Source organism: Dendropsophus ebraccatus, chromosome 6, assembly GCF_027789765.1.
Source record: "Dendropsophus ebraccatus isolate aDenEbr1 chromosome 6, aDenEbr1.pat, whole genome shotgun sequence".
NCBI lineage: Eukaryota > Metazoa > Chordata > Amphibia > Anura > Hylidae > Dendropsophus > Dendropsophus ebraccatus.
This window is the reverse complement of record NC_091459.1, coordinates 54443601-54464217: the sequence shown is the minus strand read 5'-3', so window position 1 is coordinate 54464217 and position 20617 is coordinate 54443601. Positions and strand designations below refer to the sequence as shown.

The 20617-nt window shown below is 43.9% G+C and overlaps 1 protein-coding gene across 3 annotated transcripts in view; it reads right to left on the bottom strand.

Annotated features, from left to right (window-relative positions):
* PEX7 (peroxisomal biogenesis factor 7) overlaps positions 1–20617 on the bottom strand; it is a 155690-nt gene that overhangs the window by 114264 nt on the left and 20809 nt on the right. For all 3 annotated transcript variants that reach the window (XM_069973729.1, XM_069973730.1, XM_069973731.1), the window contains exons 3-5: positions 18466–18616; positions 14308–14385; positions 11587–11695 (exon numbers count right to left, since the gene is read on the bottom strand). In XM_069973729.1, coding sequence (XP_069829830.1) covers positions 11587–11695; positions 14308–14385; positions 18466–18616 — 338 coding nt within the window. The remainder of the gene's footprint in view (positions 1–11586; positions 11696–14307; positions 14386–18465; positions 18617–20617) is intronic.

Genomic DNA, 20617 nt, shown 5'->3' with positions numbered 1-20617 from the left:
GCAATTTGTATAACTTTTAATTGATTTTAGAAAATTAAAACCTTTTTTTTTTTTTTTTTTAAATGGAATGTTCTATCGCTCTCCTTATAACGCTGTTTTTTTTATTTTTTTTTGGTCTATGATGCTGTATTAGGTGTAATTTTTTGTGCACGATCTGTACTTTCTATCGGTAGCTTGCTTGCGTATATGCGACTTTTTGATCACTTTTATTCCAATAGTTTAATAGCTCGGGTGATTAGGTGTGCGGCGATAGCAATTATGTTTGGTTTTTTATTTACTTATAAAATGGGAAAAAAGGGTCGATTTCAACTTTTACTGTGGGATGGGATTATTATCTTTTTTTACAGTAACTTGTAGTTCCCCTAGGGGACTCCTAAAAGCAATGCATTGATTGTTCATTGGGATCAATGCAGTACATATGTACTGCATTGATCAATGTTATCTGGGCTTGATTACTAAAGGCTGCTGAAGTCCCTAGTAATCTAACACTGACCCGGGGCCAAGCTCATTACATCGCTGAGGCCGGTAAGTATAAAAGATTTTGTTCTTACAGTCGAATCTTGAGAACCCGATTTGCCCCTAGACCAACAGGGAAAGCTTTTAACGCCATTTAAATGAGACTATCAGTTTTGACAGCAGCATTTAAATGGTCAATTAGCTGGAGTTAACAAAATTTTAACTTTAAAAAAGCAAGAGAGGACGCAAACAGCTCAAACATGGATAGGTGACAGCTGTTTCACACGCACTGTTTGCTGCTTTTACTGTCAAGAAACACTGATCAGGAAGTTTTTCAGGAAGTTTCAGGAAACCATGTGTGTTTCCTGTCCGTAAGAACGGAGGAGAAAAAAAATAATCATACTCGCCTGGTGCTCCCCTCCGTTTTCTCCTTTACTTTTCTGGTGTTTCGTGCATGCAAGTGATGTCATTCATGCACCACAATGCTGGGGGGTGGTAGCGCCTTATGTGGCCAGAGGTATTATGCTGCCACCGGCCATAAGAGTGATTGACAGGGCTAGGTGCCAGTGGCTGGCGGCCCTATAAATCACATCATCGCATTTAATTATGTGCTCTTGATTAGGAGTGCATACAGTTAAAGGTCCAGCATCAGCGCTTTCTCGGGTGTTAGTGCTGGCCCAGGCTGCCATGCAATGCATCCGGAATTCCGGAGCTATTTCTGGCATGTACACCCTTCAGGAAAAACTATGAAGGGTATCTGTGTCTAATAGAAGCCTATGGGTCCAGAAATTTATCCAGATTTCCTGATAAATCCAAAGAAATTTACCTGATGTGTGTAGGGGGCCTAATACTTGGCTAATATGCTGCTGAAGAGCGTGGTACAGAAATATCTGTTAACAAAACAAACCATCTAAAATAGCCCAACACAAAGGGCGCAGCAAGCCTCACTTATAAAAAGCAAACTATATTTCTTCTACAAAATCACTGAAGCATTATTGTGGCCCCGAAACAAAAGTAACAATTATCTATTAATTACAATATGCTGAGGCCATGTCAGGGTGGTTTGTACCTTAGAAAGCCATAAAGATCAGTAACCTAGAAACAGACAAGTTAAATTAGGGATTACATCCAATTAGTCCCCAAGCACTACAAAGAGATCTTGTCTGGGCGGCAGCACGCCTGCTCTCTGTGTGTTCATGCGATACTGTGTCACTTCTATGGAAAGTACCACATTATCATCCAGTCTTGTTTATTATTAGCCACGCCATCAAGATAAAAGAGCAGTTCATGGTGGGGACCTTTTACCAGCTCCTGCGTCTATGGTGAGAAGAGCGCTCTTATGCTTAATTACATTAACAGCCATTGACATGATAAATCCAATGTTCTACTTCTTTATAGATATGGATAAAATAGTCACAGAGCTATCACTCTAAGCTTTCCATTAGTTTATTATACAAACACTGTGCCTAGCAACAAGGTGGCGGGTTACTTTGTAAGAGTGTGATTCTTCTACAAACAAAGGCGACTGATGGGGCAAGGATGCCAAATATTCTGGGTTATCAGATAAACCTGCTCAAAAATGTGCTAAATGCTGGCATACGGGACTTTTTGGACAAATGCCAGAAGTGCTTATGTATAAAAAATAAAACCACCTGGTCCATATGTGTTATTACCAATGTAGAATCAATAATAAGGGGCAGTAGTCTGCTCACCTGCCCTATTAGCCCTTCTTCACACGTCAATGGCCATTTTTGCAGTCAGGAAACACTGATCAGGCAGCTTCAGGAAAACATTAGAGGACAAAAAAAACCACAGTCACCGGCTGTAGCGGTGTTGCGTGCGCACAAGTATTATCACTAGTGCGCTGCAACACTTAAAGGTGAGGTTGTGGCATATATAATGTATAATGCTGTCTCCGCCACAAGAATGATTGTGAGGGTGGGGAGCCCATAGCTTCTGACCCAGTCAATCATAGCGCGTACAGTTAAAGGGGTTGTCCGGCGAAAAAAAATTATTCACAGAATAACACACATTACAAAGTTATACAACTTTGTAATGTATGTTATGTCTGTGAATGGCCCCCTTCCCCGTGTCCCACCACCCCCACCCGTGTACCCGGAAGTGTGGTGCGCTATACATTACCTGTCGCGTGCCGACCACGGTCTCCGATCGTCAGCAGTGACGTCTTCTTCGGGAGCTTGGCGGATCTTCCCGAGTGCCGGCCGCCCTCTGCAGCGTCATCCGAAGCTCAGCCGCGATTGGCTGAGCATAACTGTGCTCAGCCAATCGCGGCTGAGCAGCTGATGACGTGGCCGCGTCATCAGCCGCTCAGCCGCGATTGGCTGAGCCCAGTTATGCTCAGCCAATCGCGGCTGAGCTTCGGATGAAGCTGCAGAGGGTGGCCGGCACTCGGGAAGATCCGCCAAGCTCCCGAAGAAGACGTCACTGCTGACGATCGGAGACCGTGGACGACACGACATGCGGTGAGTATAATGCACCACACTTCCGGGTCTAGCGTGGGTGGGGGGAAACACGGGGAAGGGGGCCATTCACAGACATAACATACATTACAAAGTTGTATAACTTTGTAATGTGTGTTATTCTGTGAATAATTTTTTTTCGCCGGACAACCCCTTTAAAGGGTTAGGACCATGGACAGGTAGAAGGTCAGTTTCAGCACCCGGCGGTATTTTCCCTGCTGCTACCCCAGACTGCCATGCCATGCATCTGGAATTCTCCACAGATTGCAGATGTGCATCCAGAGCTGTCCGGAATTCTGGATGCCTCCATAGGGTGCTATGAAGCATCTGTGCCGGACAAATACAGGACACACCCTATGTTTTCAAGAGCTATTTCCTGGCATGGACACCATTTAGGAAAAATCCTGAAGGGTATCCGTGCCCAATAGAAGCCTATGGGCACTGATTTCTTGAAAATAAATCCAGATAGATTTACCAGACAAGTAAAGGGACTTTAATAGGGGGAAAGTAATGTGCTCATGTGGCCTACAGTGGCAATTGCTCCATGGTAATAGTAGGGGATTTGGTCTTATGCAAAAAAAAAAAAAAATCTATAAATGTTTTATTCGGGGACATCATTGCCATTTAGGGGTGAGCTTGGTCTACCGCAATACTTTAGGTAGTTAGTATTTGTCAAACTTAAATCCACATGAATGCCAGGACCTAAGGTTTCCCAGCAGAACACTAGCAATAGCATCACCATGCCAGCTTGCCTGCTTCACACAGTGCATCCTGGTGCAGTTTTTTCTGGTTCTGCTAATCATATGCCTATTGTAGCCACTTTCAGGACCGGGCAGTGGTCAGCATGGGCACTATGAATGGTCTGCAGCTATACAATGTGCTGTGGTGCACTGCATGTTCAGTGCATCCTCTTATTGAATCTTGGATTCCTATATCCTTGTCACCAGCTATCCTTCAAAGGAAAACCTTTAATTGGTACTAACCACTGCATACCAGGAATAAGCCATAAGACCTGCTATTGTCAAAATGCCCCAAAACAGCCAATACATCCAGTCATCTAGTCATCACAATATGTCTTTGCTGCTCAACTTTAAAACAGGACAAGCCAGTTGCTGCCCTATTATATCCCACCACTAAGCAAATCTCACAAGAAAATCAATGTTCTTTCCCTCTTCTCTTCTGCCTGTGGCTCCATTGCTGTTTTAGGCTTTCATTATTTGCGCAGTTATTGTATTGGTGTTATAATTGTGTTTTGAAGATTCAATAAACTCAGAATAATAAAAAAAAGAAAGAAAATTAAAGTTATTCATAGTGTAAATCCTCTCTTACATAGCACTTATAAAAGATCATATCCAACACAATTGGCAGCTTTCTCTACCTTATATTATATCTGCAAATGATGACACAGTAGAGAACAGGTAGCATTTTGCACTGGGATTATACCTCCCGTATGCACTACGTCTCTTTGTAGTCCACATCATATTTCTGCTTCATTCCTCCTAATCTCCGGTACATATCCTTTCTAGTTTACACCAGACTATGAAACTATTTCTTGTCAATTCAATATCTAATAATGCTACTTCTCAACTGCCAATAAATGAGCTACAGATGCTATAAAATTATTAACAAGTGACTTTCATAGGCTGGGTTCACACTACGTATATTTCAGTCAGTATTGTGGTCCTCATATTGCAACCAAAACCAGGAGTGGATTAAAAACACAGAAAGGCTCTGTTCACACAATGTTGAAATTGAGTGGATGGCCGCCATATAACAGTAAATAACTGCCATTATTTCAATACAACAGCCGTTGTTTTAAAATAACAGCAAATATTTGCCATTAAATGGCGGCCATCCACTCAATTTCAACTTTGTGTAAACAGATCCTTTCTGGACCGCCAGAGGTCTCTCACCTGCCTCCATGCGGTCCGATCGGCGATCTGCTGCACTAAGCCTGCACAGGCAGGCTCAATGAGCAGAGCGCCAATAACACTGATCAATGCTATGCCTGTGGCATAGCAATGATCAGTGTAAAAATCAAAGTACTTCAAATGGGACTTCAAATGTGTAAAAAAAAAAAAAATTAAAAACACTATTACACTACCCCAAAATCCCTTCCCCAATAAAAGTCTAAATCACCCCCCTTTCCCATTATATAAATAAAACACATAAAAATAAATAAACAAATAAACATATATTTGCGTAATTGTCCGATCTATTAAAATATAACAAGCGTCATTGCGAACGGTAAATGGCGTAGACGAAAAGAGAGAAAAAAGTGCGCGGATTACCGATTTTATGTTACATTATATATATAAAAAAAAAATAATAAAAAGTGATCAAAACGTCCGATCTTCACAAATATGGTATTAATAAAAACTAGAGATCATGGCGGAAAAAATGACACCCCATACAGCCTCATAGGTGAAAAAATAAAACTGTTATAAGAGTCACCATAGGGCTATTTCATTTATAATTAATTGCCAAAAAAAAGGATTTCATTTAAGGGTACAAACCCACTTGCCGGATCTGCAGCGAGTCTCCTTGCTGCGTTTTTGCAGCGAGACTCGCTGCAGATCCCAGCCCTATACTTTCATTAGCAGAGAAACTCGCAGCAGGGATGTACATCCCTGCTGCGATTTTGTCTGCAGCCCTCCCCATTAACCCCCTAGCCGCCGGTCATTATACATTACCGGGTCCCCGTTCCTGCTTGCTTCGGGGCAAGCAGGAGCGGGGACCTGGTAATGTATATCCTGCCCGCCCCCCCTGCAGCCCCGATCGCCCCCAGCCCCATGATCGCCCCCCCCCCCGCCGCACGATCGCCCCCCGCAGCCCCCGGCCGCACGATCGCCCCCCGCAGCCCCCGGCCGGGGGGCGATCGTGCGGCCGGGGGGTGCAGAGGGCGATCATGCAGCCGGAGGGTGCGGGGGGCGATCGGGGCTGCAGGGGGGGCGGACAGGATATACATTACCAGGTCCCCGCTCCTGCTTGCTTCGGCGGCTCCCGGCACGTTCTGCCTGGCCAATCAGTGCGCTGCCCTGCCTCAGCGCACTGATTGGCCGGGCGGGCCGTGAAGACACCGGGAGCCCCGAAGCAAGCAGGAACGGGGACCTGGTAATGTATAATGTCCGGCGGCTAGGGGGTTAATGGGGAGGGCTGCAGACAAAATCGCAGCAAGGATGTACATCCCTGCTGCGAGTTTCTCTGCTAATGAAAGTATAGGGCTGGGATCTGCAGCGAGTCTCGCTGCAAAAACGCAGCAAGGAGACTCGCTGCAGATCCGGCAAGTGGGTTTGTACCCTAAAAAAAATATATAACATTAGAGAATCTGTGTAAACCTGCATGTGGTTGTGTTCGGACTGACCTATAGAATAATTGTATAATGTCGCTTTTACCATATAGTGCATTACGTAGACACAGGAACCCCCCAAACTTTACCATATTGCATTCTTTTTTACGATTTCACCTATTTATATCTTCATCTATATCATAAAAATCAAAGTCTGTCTGTCTGTCTGTCTGTCTGTCCTTCTGTCTGTCTGTCTGTCTGTCCTCTATAGACTTCCAAACGCCTGAACCGTTTGACCCCAAATTTGGCACACAGATACATTGGGTGCCCGGGAAGGTTATTGCGAAGGTCCCGTCCCCGCCAGATGTACAGGAGGGGAGGGGGAGGGGAAAGAGAGGCGTTCCATAGAGATGAATGGGAAAATCTCCTCACTGCACACACAGGTGATATAATTAGCTGCAGCAGACACGGCAGTTGGAGCCTTAGCAACCAATAGGATTCCTGCTTTCATTTTCACAGGGAGCAATGGTTGCTAGGGAAGCTGCCTCACAACATCCACAGTAATAACTGGTAGACCCCCTACTCCAACTATACAGTACATGTACATATGTTTATACCAAACTGTGACTGGGTAACACTGCTACACCAGACCTGACCAATACCGCCATACTGTGCTGGATAACACTGTCATACCAGACCTGACCAATACCGCCATACTGTGACTGGATAACACTGCCAGACCTGACCAATACCGCCATACTGTGACTAGATAACACCTCCATACCAGACCTGACCAATACCGCCATACTGTGACTGGGTAACACCGCCACACCAGACCTGACCAATACCGCCATACTGTGACTGGATAACACTGCCACGCCAGACCTGACCAATACCGCCATACTGTGACTGGATAACACTACCATACCAGACCTGACCAATACCGCCATACTGTGACTGGATAACACTGTCATACCAGACCTTACCAATACCGCCATACTGTGACTGGATAACACTGTCATATAAGACCTGACTAATACCGCCATACTGTGCTGGATAACACTGTCATACCAGACCTGATCAATACCGCCATACTGTGACTGGATAACACCATCATATCAGAACTGACCAATACTGCCATACTGTGACTGGATAACACCGCTATACCAGACCTGACCAATACCACCATACTGTGACTAGATAACACCCTCATACCAGACATGACCAATACCGACACACTGTGACTGAATAACACTGCCATACGGGTAAATACAACCCTGAAGGTATACAGGACACTACAGGTATACAGGACCCCAAAACTATACACTACAAGTGCACGGGACCTCCACAAAACTATATACTACAGGTATACAGGACCCCAAACTTTACACTACAGGTACACAGGACCCCAAAACTATATACTACAGGTATACAGGACCTCCACCAACTATATACTTCAGGTATACAGGACCTCCACCAACTATATACTTCAGGTATACAGGACCTCCACCAACTATATACTACAGGTATACAGGACCCCAAACTATACAGTACAGGTATACAGGACCCCAAACTATACAGTACAGGTATACAGGACCCCAAAACTATACACTACAGGTATACAGGAACTCCACCAACTATATACTACAGGTATACAGGACCCCAAAACTATACACTACAGGTATACAGGAACTCCACCAACTATATACTACAGGTATATAGGACCCCAAACTATACACTACAGGTATACAGGACCTCAAAACCATACACTACAGGTATACAGGACCTACACCAACTCTATAATACAGGTATACAGCACCTTCACCAACTCTATACTACAAGTATACAGGACCCCAAATATACTACAGGTATACAGGAACTCCACCAGCTATATACTACAGGTATATAGGACCCCAAACTATACACTACAGGTACACAGGACCCCAAAACTATATACTACAGGTATACAGGACCTCCACCAACTATATACTTCAGGTATACAGGACCTCCACCAACTATATACTTCAGGTATACAGGACCTCCACCAACTATATACTACAGGTATACAGGACCCCAAACTATACAGTACAGGTATACAGGACCCCAAAACTATACACTACAGGTATACAGGAACTCCACCAACTATATACTACAGGTATATAGGACCCCAAACTATACACTACAGGTATACAGGACCTCAAAACCATACACTACAGGTATACAGGACCTACACCAACTCTATAATACAGGTATACAGCACCTTCACCAACTCTATACTACAAGTATACAGGACCCCAAATATACTACAGGTATACAGGAACTCCACCAGCTATATACTACAGGTATATAGGACCCCAAACTATACACTACAGGTATACAGGACCTCCACCAACTCTATACTATAGTTATACAGGACCCTCAAACTATTTACTACAGGTATACAGAACCCCCGAACTATATACTACAGGTATACAAGACCTCCACCAATTATACACTACAGGTATCCAGGACCCTCAAACTATAAACTACAGGTAAACAAGACCTCCACCAACTATACATTACAGGTATACAGCACCAACTATATACTACAGGTATACAGGACCCCCAAACTATACAGTACAGGTATACAGGACCTTCACCAACTGTACACTGCAGGTATACAGGACCTCCCTCAACTATACACTATAGGTATACAGCCCCCCCAACTATGCACTACAGATATGCGAGACCCCTAAAAACTATACATTGTGGGTATACAGAACCCCTCCAACTATGCACTACAGGTATACACTAATTCCACTGATTAACTCAGATGAAACAATACCTTTAGCTTGGCCTCCTGGGCACCTTAGAACAAAACTAATTAACGCACTGACACTTTATACCCGGGCAGCGCCGGGTACATTTTCTAGTAAATAATATATTTGGGATTCCATCATACATGTTATGGTAAAATGAAAGACGCCATTAAAAAAGTACAACTATTCCTGTAAAAAACAAGCACTTACATGGGTTGTAGATAGAAAATTGAAAGTGCTAGAGCTCTTAGAAGGGGAGGAGGGAAAAACGAAAACACTAAGATCAAAATTTGCGTGGTCCACTGGGTCATTTTGGGCCGGGTCCTCAAAGGGTTAATTCAAAACTATTACACTGCCACCTGGTGGACACATGGATTTATACACAAGGACAGGACAGCCATTTATAAGCAGAAATAATAAGACTTCATAGGGGGCATTGTTGTCTGTATAGTGCACCACATATGTGAATTATGTGTACCAATCGCTAAAATTTTATTTGGTGGGGGGATGCTGTTGGCGCGGCCCTTTTTTTGATCTGCCGCCCGTTTCACGAGCACTGGCTGGCATGAAGCACCAGGGGTGGGCCCGCCGGGCCCAGTGTTACGGTATCTCTGTTTCGTCACACTGGGGGCCAACGGGTCCACCCCCCGATGCTTCATGCCGGGCTGAAGCTCGGGAATAGCCGGCGGTATGCACTGGAAATGGGTGGAAGAAACCATGCCACCAGCATCCTCATGCTGATGCCAATACATTCAGGTTAAAAACCCAAAGCAATGTACCTTATGGTACATTCTCTTTAAATCAACAATGCATATATGGCAAATCTGTGGTCCATGCTCACTCTGTGTAGACCAAAGACAGGAAAGTCCCAGCCCTTTGCGCCCTCACACAAGGAAAGACACCTGTACATTATGCAGGATGTATATTAGCTGAGGGCAATTACCTTTAACTAATTATATTATTAACTATTACTAATCATATTATCAGCTCTGCAGCTTACCAGGAGACAATGCTCTTTGTTATGTAACAATTGAGTCTAATGTCACTATGTGGTTACAGAGGTTTTGGTGCTGTGTGACCAGAGAGTAGTCCATATAATGCGGGCACCCCCAGGATTCTCTGCTACCGAATGTGAACTGAATGCGATCACAAGCAGTTTTGCAATTTACCTGCTTTAATTTTATTACAGTACATATGGCCAATCTGTGGTCTATGCTCCCTCTCACACAAGGAAAGACACCTGTTCATCATGTAGGTTGTATATCAACTGAGGGCAATTAACTTAGGCTAATTATTAAATTATACCAATTATATTATCAACTACGTACCAGGAGACAATGTTCTTTGTTATGCAAAAATTCTGTATGGTTACAGAGACTTTGGTGCTGTGTGACAGGAGAGCTGACCATGCTACTGAAAGTGGACACCCAGCAGCTGTTCACATATGAAGTGAAGGGAGACACCTAGTGGCAAATATATATAACGCCGATTGAAAGGAGAAGTCCGGCGAAATATTTTAGTAAAGTATTGTATTGCCCCCCAAAAGTTATACAAATCACCAATATACACTTATTACGGGAAATGCACATAAAGTGCATTTTTCCCTGCACTTACTACTGCATCAAGGCTTCATTTCCTGGATAAAATGGTGATGTCACGACCCAAATCTCAGAGCTGTGCGGGCTGTGGCTGCTGGAGAGGATGATGGCAGGGACACTGAGGGACACAGGGCACTGGAGGGACACTGAGCATCCCTCTGCCATCATCCCCTCCAGCAGCCACAGCCCGCACAGCTCTGGGAGTCAGGTCGTGACATCACCATTTTATCCAGGAAGTGAAGCCTTTTCTGCCGTAGTAAGTGCAGGGAAAAAAGCACTTTATGTGCATTTCCTGTAATATGTGTATATTGGTGATTTGTATAACTTTTGGGGGGCAATACAATACTTAAATAAAAAGTTTTCACCAGACTTCTCCTTTAAACATGGAAAACTTAATAATAATGATAGTGGGGCATATACCAGGCTGTACCCCTTGGCTGGGTCCTTCCCGGAGGGATATCTGGCTAGTCCTGTGTTTTGAGACTCTTTGATGAGGCTCCACGGGCTCCTCTTTTGCATATTCATGTTTCCCAGGGGGCAATGCACCTAGGACTTTACTGATTTGAGCGCTTTCACTAGCAGCCGGCGGTGTTGTCATTTGGCTGGTCTCCCTGAGATCAGCGATCTGTTTCTCTTATGGCTCTACTAGGCATTGCTCCCACATAGCCAGAATCCTGCTCCACACTGATGAGGGGCAACACCCCGAAACAGCTGTATGTGGATGGTTACCTGGCCTTGGTTTTTCCCTTGTCATTACATTGACTTATAGGGCCACTTAATATGGTGGATTTGGTGGTTTCCTTACAGGAGCCACCCCTTGGCTGGGTCCTTCCCGGAGGGATATTTGGCTAGTCCTGTGTTTTGAGACTCTTACATGAGGCTCCACGGGCTCCTCTTTTGCATATTCATGTATTATAATATGCACTATTATAATGTGGACAAAACCATGCAGTACTTTAGCTTACCTGATGCAGATGCAAAACAGCCTGCTATATGAGGTGACCAGATTGTGCTGTAAACTATATTTTCATGACCCGTAAAGGTGCACAATGACTTTCCAACAGAAGGATCCCACTACACAAAAAAAGAAGAAATTATTACAAACAGACAGATACTATAACATACATCAACAAAATGGGGGGGGGGAAACTGTATGGTGACAGGCTCCAAGAAAACACAGAAATACAATGATACTATACCTGCAAACTGTGAGCGGAATGGGCTTTACAAGACACACCTTAAAGAGACTCTGTCACTATATTTTTACGCTGTCCCATCTAAGAGTAGCATAATGAAACTGAACAGAATGATATATCACTTACATTGTCCAGTGCAACTGACTTGGAGATATCCTCCTGAGTAGCCAGGGCTCTGAGCACAGCACACTAGTCCTTCACATTAAGTGTGTGCTCAGAAGTCCTCAATATTCGTGAGCAACAGCTCCCTCTGCCCACCAATTTAAAGTTGTCTGTCTATCGTGTGAATATATACAGTACTGTGTATAGGCAGACAACTGTCAATCAGCCACCAGGGGAGAGGTGCGACACAAGGCCCGTTCTCCAGCATATCATGTAATGTTGTAAGTAATATACCAATCTGTTCAGCATTTCTGTTCTGCCCTAATTTAAGGCACCATAAACCTAGTGGCAGATTCCCTTTAACTCTTCACTGAAATTTACATCAGCCTTAATTTTTACGTCAGGTTGCAAATAAATATCTTGTATGTATACTCAGTCCACGTAATATTTGGTGCCTGAAGGCATCTAAGTGTCAGGAAGCATCTAAAGTCACACAGACTAAGCCTTCATGGATGCAACACACTCCAGTATCATCATAAAAGGGCAAATGTGTCATAATGTGACAACCTGTTATTCATTCATCTTTAGTCCTCCCAATCTGTAAGCCTTAGCTATGGGGAAGGTTTACATTTACATTTTAGTGTGCGTACACATGAGATAATGATAGATAGATAGATAGACAGACAGACACATATACAGAGAATTTATATATAAAAAACATTGTGAATGTGCTTCATTTATGGATATGCCGATATCAGCTGAACCTTATGGCTAGGTCCACATGGCATTTTCATGTGTATATTCCGTGGTGTATTGCTTCCTGTCATGGACGTCCTGAAGTGGACATGTCTCAGCTCTTAGTCAACATGTAGAGGTGGAGAACACTGTCATTATAGAACATTGTGGTCACAGTATGTTATGACCTGATCTTGCTGTGGTGCTGCCTAAAATATGGATCCAAGAAAAAATAGGCTATAAAGAATGTATTCAGGATGTTTGGAGGCCAGGTGAAAACTAGTACTGACCGAGTGACTATAAAAAAAAGACTTTAGTCAAATCCAAGTGGGGGGAAACATTTGAAGTTAAATTTATCATTGTGCGCCAATCTAATATTGATGGCTTTTAAGCATTTACAGGCTGGATAACCCCCTTTAACTGCTGCGGTTCCTTTCTTGCCTTTTCCTACATAATGAAGCTTCTGGCCACCCACTGTGCAGAAATCTGCAGTAGAGCTATGCAGCAGATCCCTGCAGGGGGCTGGGAGTGCCGCTGTGCAAGGAAATACTGTGTCATCATCATAAGGATCATGGGGGTCCCAAATGTCTCCATCAAATAAAATGGTATATCCTAGCAAAATAGTGTATCACTCCTTAAAAAAGTTCATGCAAGTACCTGCCCATCTGCTACTATAGGCCAAGACAACATTTTTTTATTCTTAAAGCACATTCCATATCGCTTTCTATGTAAGTTGATAAAACATAGTAGGAAAACATTGGCTGCTGATCTGATTTACTAATATATGACCTCATATATGACTTAATATAAGACTTAATGTGATACTGTCATCCCCCTTATTCTCGTTTCATTTTATCGGTGATCAGTGTCACCAAGGCAGGGTGATAGGGCCCAAATGCTGTTAAAGGGGTAGTGCGGCAGTAAAGAATTATTGACAGAATAACACATATTACAAAGTTATACAACTTCGTAATGTATGTTATGTCTGTGAATGGCCCCCTACCCGTGTCCCACCACCCCCACCCGTGTACCTGGAAGTGTGGTGCGCTATACATACCTGTCACGTGCCGACTCGTTTTCGATCTTCAATCAGCGATGTCGTCTTTGGCCGAATCCCTCCGTCCGTCCTAAGTGCCGGCCGCCCTCTGCCGCGTCATCGGCTGCTCAGACGCGATTGGCTGAGCCAAACTGTGCTCAGCCAATCGCGGCTGAGCATCTGATGATGCTGAAGAGAGCGGCCGGCACTCGGGACGCTCGGCGGGATTCGGCCCGGCCGTCCGAAGACGACATCGCTGACTGAAGATCCGAGACGAGTCGGCACGTGACAGGTATGTATAGCGCACCACACTTCCGGGTAGGGGTGGTGGGACACGGGGAAGGGGGCCATTCACAGACATAACATACATTACAAAGTTGTATAACTTTGTAATGTGTGTTATTCTGTGAATAATTGTTTACCGCCGCACTACCCCTTTAAGCTCCGCCTTGATAGAATAAGGTGGGGGGCTGACAGTACTACTTTAACAGTATGTGACCTAAACGATTTCAAATCCTACAAAACAGATAGAGGCTCATGCAGGTATACACATGCATAAATAAGCAGAAAAATCACAACACATCAAAAATTTTGAACAATGTAGTCAGCTGCCTTACTAGTTTTGCAGTATGATCCCAGGATCCAGACACCAGAAGCTGCTCTCCTCTTGTCTGACTCCAATCCACGCTATAAACCTGTGTGTGTAACATATATTCATTATATGCAGAAAGCAGACAAGAAAACGACACACGGAAAGCCATTAAAGGGGTACTACAGCCAGAAATAAATATATATCTGTAATTTAATTGTATTTAAACATCTCAAGTCTTCCAGTACTTATCAGCTGCTGTATGCCCTGCAGAAAGTGGTGTATTCTTTTCGATCTGACACAGTGCTCTCTGCTGCCACCTCTGTCCATGACAGGAACTGTCCAGAGCAGGAGAGGTTTTCTATGGGGTTTTGCTACTACTCTGGACAGTTCCTGATATGACATGGACAAAGGTGGCAGCAAAGAGCACTGTGTCATAGTGGAAAGAATATGCCACTTCCTTCAGGACATTCAGCAGCTGATAAGTACTGGAAGACTGGAGATTTTTAAATAGAAGTTAATTTCAAATTTATATAACTTTCTGACACCAGTTGATTTGAAAGAAAACTATTTTTCGCCCAAGTACTTGCTTAAAAAGAACCATTAGCTGACGTTTACTATAGAGATCTTGTTGAATACTCTCAGGACAAATTTTTCTAAGACTAAATTCATTATAGGTGCAGTATTTACAATCCCAAAGCCACAACGTTAAGAAACCAGTCACCATAAAAAACAGCAATAAAAGTATGTAAAAATAAGTAATTTAAAAGCGCATTTTCGTGATGATCAAACAAAACCCAAAACAAGATGAACCCGACTAATGCACTGAATTAATGCATTGTTTAAGACTTTACTGGAAAACTGCATCGGGGTCCATTCAACAGTCCAATATACTGTATGACAAAAGAGTTAAAAAAAAAAAAAAAAAAAAAAAAAGAACCACCTCACGCTGGTCTGAAGAAACCTTCATCTGTGTTGCTCTTCCTAATTGCTTTGGCTATTAAAATTCATGTCTTCCTATTGCAGAAAAGGATTACCATAAAAGAACTTTCGTAAAAGAAAACCCTTTCTCCCAGCAGTAGGAAGGCTGTATCATTAATCCGCCGTCTGTGCCGCACCACAACACGTGCCTATTAAAAGTCAAGAAGGGCACTCACAACTGGTTCCATCAAACTTTCAAGCGTTTTCCCCATGGGTAATAAAGAAAAGATGTTCATTGAATCACATGTGAACAGTTTTTTATGCAACACTATTCTATCTTTGTACTACTGAACTGGAGCCAGAAGCTCAACTAGAGTTTCATTGTACATTCACACATACCTAATCTAGTGCCGAAAATACGCAACAGATATTTTCTGCATGGAAAATGACCTGCTGGGACTTAACCTGGATAATCAAGGAGGGCAGGAGAGGTTTTATGTGGGGACTTTCTTCTTTCTTCTGCTCTGGACAGTTCCTGACATGGACAGAGGTGGCAGCAGAGAGCACTGTGTCAGACTGGAAACGATACACCACTTTGTGCAGGACAGCAGCTGATAAGTATTGACCCCCCCCCCCCCCCCATACCACTCGTACCTTCGGATAGCTGCTTTTAATCCAAGATCTGTCCTGGGGTCTGTTTGGCAGGTGACGCAGCTATTGTCCTAAAAACAAACTTTTAAACTTGCAGCCCTGTGCTAAACGGCCGTGGCTTAGAGTGACTATGTATTAGGCTGGCATAACCTCTCTGTCCCTTCTCCCTGCCTTCTTCATCATTAGGAATGTTTCAGGCAGGTATTTTCCTATTCATCAGCTGTTTGAACACTGCACATGGGCTGAATCGTTTTAACGCCTGGAGTAGTGGATCCACTGAACTGTCACTAGCGATGGTGGTAACCGCACCAGGGAGCGGAGTCTAAGGGGCCACTGGTTTTCACCAGGGCCCGCCGCGAGGCGGGATGGACTTGCTGCGGCAGGCGACCCCCAGGTCGCTACCCCTGGCTTGGTTGCTAGTGACAGCAGGCGAGGCGTGGCAGGAGCAGTAGGCGGATGGTAATGCAGGCAGAGGTCTGTAGGCGTAACCGCTGGTGGCAGGCAGAGCTCAGGAACAATGCGTAAGCAGCGGAGAGGGACTAGGGACCGGGACAGTGGGCAGGGACTAGGAACAAGGACTGAGGTCAGGAACAACAGGGAGCTGAGCCAAACGCTATGGGAAGCATGTAGAGGCTCCAACACCTGTGGTGGGGTATGCTGGGATTATATAGGGAGTGACCAGAGCAACTACCAATTAAGGGCGGACTGGCCCTTTATATCTGAGACAGCCGGCGCACGCCCTAGGAGGCGGGGACGCGCGCCGGCCGGGACAGACAGAGACAGGAGCAGGGCGAGGTAAGGCGCCCCCCCCCGGGGCTGAACTAGTGGCAGCGCCGGGTCCCTGAACATGGACCCCGGCGGCTGCATGAGGCATGGGAAAGTTGCGGCGGCGGCGGCCCGGAGCACGGAAAGACCGCCGCAGCCGTGACAATCGTTAAGGCACCTGTGCAGTGTTCACTGCAGAGAAATAGGAAACCTCCTGCCAGTGGCATTTCTAATGATGAAGAAGGCGGGGAGGAAGGTGGTGCAAGGTTAGGGAACAGATACTCTAAGCCCCGGCCGTTTGGCACAGGGCTGCAAGTTTAAAAGTTGTTTGTTAGGACAATAACTGCATCACCTGCCAAAGGGACCCCAGGACAGATCTTGGAGTAAAAGCAGCTATCCGAAGGTACAAGTGGTTTTGGGGGTCAGATTGTGGATACAGAGTTGCTTTAAGATTTTTAAATTAAAGTAAATTACAAATCTTTATAACTTTCTTTATAACTTTGCTAAAAAGAAAGGACTTTGTCTATGTATATAAGTGCTGCAGAATCTGTTGGCACTATATAAATGAGAATTAATAATAATAATAATAATAATATTCTTTCTGACACCACATTTTAAAGAACTTTTTTGCGGGAGTACCCTTTAATTTTTTTTTTTTTAAGTATATTGCTAATGTGCATAACTGTGCATTATGGATTACATTTTAAGGAGGGCACAATTTGATGCTGCAGTTTGGCTACCCGTTTTTATCTAAAAGGCAGGAAGCACCACTATTTTGGTGATCACTACCCCAGGCCTAACAGTTTACTATATTTCCTGGGATACTGGGTCAGCATCTTGTTATCCTGCAATGCCAGAATTGTACAAAATTTTGCAAGCTTGTTAGCAATGCAGGAGTGAGAAAATAGAATTGGTAACGTTTAAAGTGTTTATAAGGCTGCAGTAAAATATAGTCCATAGTGTAAGTCATCATAATATATTCAGAAAGCTTAATCACAGTAATTACAGGGCCCTCCGTGCAGAGCTGCATCTGGATATTGCATATACACATAAAAGTAAACGTTAGCATATTTTAAAATAGCACAGGGAAGGGAAACACATTAGTGTACCTGAAACTGTGACATAGCTTCTATGCATGAGAAATTACTATGGCAATAATATTAATTTAAAAAGGCAGTCACAAATGTTTTTTGTTCAAAATTTTTGTTCAACAGGGGTTGTGATCACAAACAGTTTTGCAATATACTCTCTTCATTTTTTCTTTGTTTAAATCAACTTTATACATGGCCACTAGGTGTCTCCCTTCAATGCGCATGTGTACAGCCATTGCACGTCCAAATTCAGTAGCAGAGAATCCTGGGAGTGTTCACAGTGTACGGTCAGCTCTCCTGTCACACAGCACCAAAAGCTCTGTAACCACACAGTGACATTATGCTGACTGAATTGTTACATAACAAATAGCACTGTCTCCTGTTAAGCTGCAGAGCTGATAATATAATAATATAATTTGTAAAAGTTAATATAATTAGTTAATTACCCTCAGTTGATATACAACCTGAACGGGTGTCTTTACTTGTGTGATTGCACAAAGGACTGGGACTTCCTGCGTTTTTTTTTTTTTTTTGAAACAGAGAAATGACTAAACATCTGCACAGATAGAGCATGGAGCACAGTAAGGCCATATGTAGAACGTTGATTTAAAAATAGAAAACTTAAAATAAAAGTAAAGGGAGTGTATTTTAAAACTGCTTGCAATCACAACCCCAGTTTTCTTTAAAAAAAATAAATAAAATTGCATGGGAGAGAGATATAGATGTTTGTTTTTATACAAACTCTACAGATTTCATACCTCTTGTGTGTGCTCTCTGAATACATGCACGGGTCCTTGTGGTTTGGATATGTCCCATAGTTGCAATGATCCATCTCCACTTGATGTTACCAAAATATTCTCACTGATTTCACTCCATGTCACATCAAACAGTGCATCGCTCCACTCAAAGCTAGGTCAAGGAAAAGACAATATTATAAATTTAAAAAAAGAAATTACTCAAAGCGACTCTGTACCCACAATCTGCCCCCCCCCCCTCAACTACTTGTACCTTCGGATAGCTGCTTTTGATCCAAGATCTATTCTGGGGTCTGTTCAGCAGGTGATGCAGTTATTGTCCCATAAAACAACTTTTAAACTTGCAGCGCTGAGTCAAATTGGCAAGGGCCTATAGTGTGTGTGTGTGTGTGTGTGTGTGTGTGTGTCCTAGGCCTGCAACGCCTCTCCATTCCTCTTCACTGCCCTCTTCTTAATTAGGAATGCCCCCGGCATTTCTCATATTCACTCATTTTTTGAACACTGCACATGTACAAGATCATTAAGGCACATGTACAGTGTTCAGACAAGTGATGAATAGGAGAAATCCTACTCAGGGGCGTTCCTAATGATGAAGAGGGCGGAGAAGAGGGACAGAGAGGCGTCGCAGGCCTAGGGCACCAACACTCTTGGCCACACCAATTTGACACAGCACTGCAAGTTTAAAAGTTGTTTTTTTCCGGAGAATAACTGCATCACCTGCCGAACAGACAGATCTTGGATTAAAAGCAGCTATCTGAAGGTACAAGCGGTTTGGGGGCGACAGATTGTGGGTACAGAGTTGCTTTAAAACCTCTAACCATTTGCAATCATTTGGGGACACCTGTTCAGTTTTTACACAAAAGCAGCCAAAGATGCTAAATCACATTAAGGGTGCCTTCACACATACTGGATTTCACATTGCAAGTTCCACAGCAAAATCTGCTGCGATCCTGTGTTCTGTAATTTTCTATGGGTTTGCATACTCACATTGGGTTTTTCATTTCACTGCGAGCATGTAAATCCCCGTCCACTTAACCCACCGTTGCCCAGTTAATACGTTATCTGGCCGTGTTCCTGCTTGCTTATCAGGCTCCTGGGTGTCCTACTCAGCCAATCAGTGACTGCGGCGGGACAGCGCACTGATTGGCTGAGCGAGACACCAGTAAGTCGGGAGCCTGAGCAGCAAGCAGGAGCGCGGCAAGGTAATGTATTAGTAATGTATAAGTGTAATGTATTAGGTAATGTATAAGTGGGAAGGGGCTTTACATAACAAAAAATTCAGCTGCGAGTATGTAAACCCATAGAAAATGACAGGACAAAGGATTGCTGCAGAACTTGCAGTGTGAAATCCACTGTGGATCCTGTACGTGTGAAGCTGGCCTAAAGTTCTGGTATGTAATATCATATCAATGTATTTTACTTTCTATTCATAAATGAATGCAATTGAAATGGTCCAAGAGATGCTGTTCTATATGAAGCTACCAAGATCCTCCTAAGCTATAAAACAAAAACAAAAAAACCTCATCACTAAACCAACCATTTCAATATGCTGCGAAAGGTTGTCCCAGATTAGTTGCACATTAGTATATGTAATTATACAGCACAATCTGTGCAAGCACCAATGTGTCCCATGAAAACCAGATTAGCACACTCTATACATTGTTTCCACATTAAAGGAGAATTCCAGTGAAAATTTTTATCAAAGTATTGTATTGCCCCCCCAAAAGTTATACAAATCACCAATATACACATAAAGTGCTTTTTTTCCCTGCACTAACTACTGCCTGTAGGCTTCACTTCCTGGATAAAAATGGTGACGCCACAACCCAACTCCTAGTTGCTCAGTGTCCTGTCCCTCAGTGTTGGCTTTGTCGCCCTCCTGGTCTCTACGCCACTGCTGCAGCCTCTCTCTCCCCGCTGCAGAGACCTTTCAACGCTCTCCCCCAGCATGCCCACTTTGAACCCCACCCGGTGGGATCTGCTCCAATGTCCACCCCTACTGTCTCTCTCTCCCGCACCCGGGACTCCACTCCTCACATGCCCCTGCAGCAGCGGCAGCTGCACGGACATCTCCGCGCCAGGAATCCAGGCCAGGGAGCAGGTCACGACTGGCAGGATGGGGAGAGGGCATGCTGGGGCAGGTGTCCCCGAGCTA